Source organism: Meles meles, chromosome 16 (assembly GCF_922984935.1).
Source record: "Meles meles chromosome 16, mMelMel3.1 paternal haplotype, whole genome shotgun sequence".
NCBI lineage: Eukaryota > Metazoa > Chordata > Mammalia > Carnivora > Mustelidae > Meles > Meles meles.
This window is the reverse complement of record NC_060081.1, coordinates 53,597,703-53,603,895: the sequence shown is the minus strand read 5'-3', so window position 1 is coordinate 53,603,895 and position 6,193 is coordinate 53,597,703. Positions and strand designations below refer to the sequence as shown.

The window sequence follows — 6,193 nt, the reverse complement described above, 5'->3', positions numbered from 1 at the left end:
CTTTTCTCTGGGGTCCCGGGGGGACCCCAGTGACCACAGCCGGCTTCCTCAAACCCCTCTTCGGGTTCTGGGAGTCCCGAGAGCGCCTATCCGCACGCAGAGTGGTGTCATGAACCTTACGCTCTGTGGGCCCTCTGGGGTCTGGGGAGGGGAATGTGTGCGCCCCAAGGGCCTCTCCCCAGCTGCCCAGCAAAGCACTACCAACAGGAGGCTGAGGCGGAAGGAAGGGCCCAAGTCCCTGGGGGCGGGCCTTCCCAAGCCACATATTCTGCCCTCCCCCACACAGCTGAGTCCACAGGAACAGGTAACTGCCTCAGGTCTTGCTTGTTCAGTGAGAGTTTATTGGTCCTTAGCATAACATCTCAGTTACCAAGGTAAATTCACATACACAACTGCAGGTAAAAACATGTAAAATAATATAAAAATAAATTGAAGGCTACTTTTATATATTTACTGAATTAAGTAGTGTAATAAATACTATAATAAGCAAAAAGCTTCAATCACACAATTCAGTTTCACTGAAGTTACAGTAGTGTTTGTAAATATGAGTTTTAAAATTTAAGTTACAAATATTAAAGCACTGAAAAACTAGTATAAAAGTGAATTTTGGCACGTAAGTGAGCTCTTCTGTCATTAGTATTTGACAACCTGGGACAAGGAAGCCTTTTCTCACCTACTTTTTGAGGTACAACTATCCAACTAGGTCGGCAACACTGCAATACTTAATAGTTTACAATCTTTGAGTTAACTTTTCCCTTTTGAGAAGCCCAAAGAGCAACCCAGAGCTTATTACTGTGCAAAAATTCTCCAAAATCCTAATAGAATTTAGGAGGGAACTTTTTCTTGCGACCCACAGGGCCCAGTGTCCTGGCCTCAGGTCAGAGAGCCCCCAGGGCTCGGATGGGGCCAACTGGACTCCTTGCCCGTAGCCTCCTCCTAGGGTGATCCCTTTTCTCCAATTTCTGCCTCCTCCTCCCAATTAAAAAAAAAATAAAAAGAAAATCCCACATCAAAACGTAAAATAACCCATAACTTCAGCGACTTCAACATTATCACACTCACTCTGGGTGATATAAAACTGAAGCTGCTAACAGGAAAGTTGGCAAAAAGCACGTAAGCCCCTGGAGGACTTCTGCCTGTCCCTAAGGAATCTACTACACCTGATGTCTCTGCTGGGTCACTGGTATCCACTCTGAAGGTCAAAATCTGCAACAGAGTGTTATGGCCCTTCCCCTGGAGACAGCCTAAGACCCTGTCTCTCTACCTGGAGCTTCCAGAGGAATCCAGTGGATATTAAACTTCACAGTCAGAACCCAGAGGCGCCTGGCAGGTTCCAGGAGGGGCAGTGCGGAGGGGAGGAGGGTCCTCCCTACCTCAGTCCTCAAAGAGCTCATACAGCTAGTGTGCCTCTTTACTGGGGGCACAGCAAGTGCGCCCCAAGGAATGCCCTTTCGCCAATGTGCCCCTTCACACCCCCGAGCAGGCTGAGGAGCGTCAACGGAGGCCTCAGCCAGTTCTGCCTTTTTGGCTTTGGAACTTCTTAACGTTTTGACTTTTTTCAATCACAGTTTCATATTCAAGTTGAGGTAATCACAGTTTTCCCTCTAACAGTAGAGGAATTGGGAGTGGGGCAAGTTGGTGAGAGAGCATTTCTGTGGACCACGGTCAGAAACCAAGACCACCACGTAGTATAGCCCCACGCAGTGGGAAGACCCGCTTTTATACACGGGCTCTGAACCCTCTTTAAAAACTCTTTTGTGCAGCAGCCAGGAAATGGCTCAAGCTTCTCAATCTAGAGCTTTTCATTTAAAAGTTCACAGCAACCCACCTGGAGTAAATGGCCTATGGTTCCCCCCACCCACCCACCCACCCCACTTCTCCCTTTTCTAAGGCTGCTCAAGTTTGAGTTTTTAAAAAGAGCTCAGTAGAGCTAAAGGAAGCTACAGTAACTCATTGCTTATTTCATCAATTGCACTTAAGATCTATGTTATTGATTCTGAAGCAGAAGCAGGCCCATTGTGGACCCCAGCCTCTGGCCAAACAGAAGTGAGGTGCTCCCAGACGTGGGCTCCACACCTGGGCCCTTGTCACCACCAGCTTTGGGAGCTGGGACTGGAGCACATGGGCCTTTTCAGAAGCTTTCTTCATGCAAGATTTCTTATTTAGTGGTATTTGGAGTTTTGTTCATTCGGCTTCAAATGCAGATTATTTTTTTCTAATACAAGTACGTTTTACTGACAAGCCCTTAACACCTGCTTTGCTACTTGCATGGAGGCCTCTGAGTGACCAGGCACACAGACCACATGTGCTTCATCCTTTCTCAGTCTCTCCTCTGTGCCAGGGGCTATTCTCAAAAACCCCTCTACATTACTGGAAACTTTGCTGGTTTTGTCTATGTGCTTCTTCCTAAGGCATGCAAAAGAAAAAAAAAAAAAGTGAAATTCAGAAAGCATTTACAGTCTAGGCAGCTGAGGCGCTGAAGTCCTAACAGACATCATCCAAATATCAGTGCCTGTGACCTCCCCCTCCCCCACACTAATTCTGCAAGTCAGGTACGGGATGCATTTGTAATTCTCCTCTGGTTTACAGTCCAGCTGAAAACAAAGACCCTGGAAGAAATTCTAAATTGGATATTGGAATTCTTTGAAATTCCCAGTTGACAGGAGCCAAACAAGTCCAGGGCCAGCAACAATGCTTGGGGATGTAAGTTTCCTGAAGTTTGTGGCTGCAAACCAAGGCTTCCCTGGCAAGGCTCAAGGAAGGGCTGGGTGCTGGAGAGTAAGCCCTCTTCCGGGATGCCCCACAAGTGATGAGAGCCCTGGGCCCAAGACTAAGCGGTTGCAGGATGTTCCCCTCAAAAGCAAAGGAAGGCGTCACGGGGAGGCTGAAGCAGCAGGTTTGCTCTTGCCCCTGAATGAGGCAAACCACAGTGAGGCCACAAGGGGAGCTCAAAATCAACCTCCGGGGAGACCGCTTGTATCAATTCAAAAGACACATGCTTCTGGAAAGCAACATGCCTTTCCCTTCCTTCAGTTTAGCCTATAAGGGACATCCCCTCATCTTAGCCCAAGTTGCTGGCTCTGTGGGTGGGGCTGGAGCAAGGCTTGGGTTGCTCCCCCCCACGACTGGGCTCAAGGCCAGCAGGGCCTGCTCCTTCAATGCAAGGGGACTACGCAGGAAGACAGGCACTCTCCACTGGGGAGAGGGCTCTCCTGGGGCAGTGTCTGAGGCCAGTGCCTGTGGCTTGGTCCCCGGGGCACGGCCACTGTTGAGGCAGCCAGGGTTCCTTCTGCATCCCAACAGCTCCCCTGTGTAACAAACACTTCTCTCCACCATTCCAGTGCCTCAGCAGCCCAAAGGTGATACTGTTACCAGAGACCCACAGGCTCCGGGATGCCAGCCGCACAAACAGGGCAGTCCCTATCTGCTCATTGTTCATGAGGACCCCCCATCCCACCCCCATCAGTGGTGCAGATGATGCTCTTCAGCGCTGTATAGAGAATAAAGACAACATGCACTCAAGCCAGTACACAAAGGCCAAGAAGAACAAAGACAGCCCCTTTAGGGAGGGGCCTGGGAGAGCTGAGGTTCGGTTATCCCATTTCTAAACATCCACCTCCAGGGTGGACGTTTTCCAGGACATATGGCCCAGCCTTCCCCTAGGGCTTCTGTTCAAAGAGATCGTGATACTCCTGCTGGTCCAGCTCTTGGTTATACTTCTCAATTTCCCGGTTGGCTTCTTCCACGTAGTCATTCATGAACTGGTCCATGACTGGCATCTCATTAAGGAAGAAAGCCCTGAGCTGGGGGGACAAGGGAGCCTGCCCAGGCCCAGAGGGATCTGTGGGCAGCTGAGATGGGGGACACTGAAGGATTGAATGCCCAGCCCACACAAAGCCAACCTACCGGGCTCTTTCCTATATACTGGCCGTACCCCAACTACAGAGAAGCGCCAGGGTTGGCACAGGTTCCTTCATGAGGCCCTAGAGCTGAGCCCTCCAGCTTTCAAGAGCACAGACTTCTGTCCACCTTCCCCCAGATAAACTACTGTGATCACATATAGTCTCCAACTTGTAGATTATGATCCCAATGACCAGAGAACGTAGGATGTTACCGCAGCTACACTGAAACTACAACCCACAGGGGCGCCTGGGTGGCCCAGTCAATTAAGCAGCTGCCTTCGGCTTGGGTCATGGTCTGAAGGTCCTGGGATAGATCCCTACATTGTGCTCCCTGCTCAGCAGGGAGTCTGCTTCTCCCTTTGTCCCTCACCCCGCTCTCATGCTCTCTCTCATTCTTTCTCTGTCTCAAATAAATAAAATCTTAAAAAAAAGGTGAAGAAAAAGAAACTACAACCCCACAGGTGCTTCAGTGATCACTGAATGAAGGCGAAATTAACTTTACTAATGACGTTTGAAGGCCCAAATGAAAAGTCTGCCTCTGTGGCTTGCTGCGTGCTCCTAGAACCCAGTCTGCTCTAGGGGGTGGGCTGCAGTGGCTCTAGCAGACACCCTCTTTACGTTCAGGCTTCCACACATACCCAACCTGGCCACCACAGATTCTAAGGATACGTGGGTGAAAATCAGTCTTGTCACCAAAGAAGTTGACAAACTGGGTGCCATTGTAAAAGTAGCCTGCGGGCAGGGGGTCCAGGTGGCGCTTCACCTGTAGGGAAAAAGAGTCCTGTTAAAATTATCTGACCACTTCCTATCATCTACTCATTCATGAAAAACAAATAAACAAGCCTATGCCTTAGCAAGACAGCACACTCTGCCCCACGGAAGGCTAGATACACGAGGGAATATTCTCCCCGCAGCAGTTCTCAAGTAGTGACTGATGGAGGTTCCCGAGCTCTCATCCCAGGGAGAAGTCTGGGAGCTTCTCTGGGATTAAGCTCCACTCGTCTTCAGTGGTACTGGTTTGATAACACACCCTTTGTTAGCTGTCTCCCTTCTTTTTCTCCCTACTCTCTCAATTCTCTGTTAGCGTCTCCTAGAATCACTTCCAAAATAAGTGATCTGCACTCAAATCCATGTTCAAGGTCCGCTTCTGGGGGAACACATACTACCATGACTGCCTTCTGAGGTACCCACAGTCTCCTCCCCAGGAGCACCGAGGGTTGCCCAGGACAGAAGCTGGATATGAAGGGACCTCCTCAAGTCCAAAGCAGGGGCTCCTGGGTCCCAGAGCCTCTCCTACCTGCTCATTACTGGGAGAAGTGGCACAGTCTGTGCTGGGGCCTGGACTCTGTGTCCCTTGTAGCCTTTGCCCCCACGGCGCTCAGGAAAAGGTGCCAGTGGGGGCTGGGACTGGGGAAGAGGCTGGGAGTCAGCCTGAAGGCTGAGGGGCTCAGCAGAGAGCCTCTCATGCTGGTCCTAGGAGTCTACCACTTGCTTATCAGCAGTTTCTGGATCTAGACAGTTTTTCCTGGGCTCTGTTGATTTATCTGTGGTTTATCTAGCATGGAAGGGTGGGAGGAGAAAGGACTTCTGTGGCTGCTTCAACAGTGTGTCAAAACAGGGCTCCACGTCACCCCTTCCTCCCACAGGCACTGCTTCTCCTCTATCTCATGCCCAGGTCATAGCAGAGGTCACTCTACCCTCCTCCTCTTTTAGGCTACAAGGCTGGATGGTCTGAGGTTCCTCCTTGCCCAGGTTCCCTTTGTGGCTTAAGAGAAGGAAGATCTCCAGCCTCGCCTACAAACAGCCCCCTCACTCAGGGACTCCTAAAGGATGGAGCTGTGCTAGCCCAGGATAGCCTTGGGGCTCTTAGGGGACTCACGTGGATGTTCCTGATCTCCTGCTGGGTCAGCATTCCCCTGGTCTTCAGGGCTTTCCTCTGAGGCTTCTGTGCAAAGATGGAGGAAGGGAGAGGTCAGGTCCCAACAGAGCTGAGGGAGTACCTGGGCGGGGAGGGCTCAGGGTTCTGGGGGTGACATGACTAAGATCCCAGCAGCAGGGAAAGCAAGCACAGGCAGCATTGTGGCCTGAACACATATCCTGTCTGCCCCTCAGGGAGACCACTGACCACCACAGAACCCTGTGTGCCAGGGGAAACGAGCAGCAGAGGGAAACCAGCACTTCTGCAATAGCATGTTCCGTCTCTGCAGAGCCTCAACTCTAAGCCCCACCAGGGCCACGTATGCAGAAAAAGGGACAACATGACGTCCCCTAGTCAACCATTTAGGGGTTTA

At 50.8% G+C, this 6,193-nt stretch overlaps 1 protein-coding gene across 4 annotated transcripts in view; it reads right to left on the bottom strand.

Moving 5' to 3' along the window:
• Positions 1 to 320: 320 nt before the first annotated feature.
• Positions 321 to 6,193, bottom strand: part of DNAAF9 (dynein axonemal assembly factor 9) — a 175,689-nt gene continuing 169,816 nt past the window's right edge. For all 4 annotated transcript variants that reach the window (XM_045980797.1, XM_045980795.1, XM_045980796.1 and 1 more), the window contains 3 exons: positions 5,782 to 5,847; positions 4,572 to 4,665; positions 321 to 3,772 (listed from right to left, as the gene is read on the bottom strand). In XM_045980797.1, the coding sequence (XP_045836753.1) occupies positions 3,660 to 3,772; positions 4,572 to 4,665; positions 5,782 to 5,847 (273 nt within the window). In that variant the 3' untranslated portion in view covers positions 321 to 3,659. The remainder of the gene's footprint in view (positions 3,773 to 4,571; positions 4,666 to 5,781; positions 5,848 to 6,193) is intronic.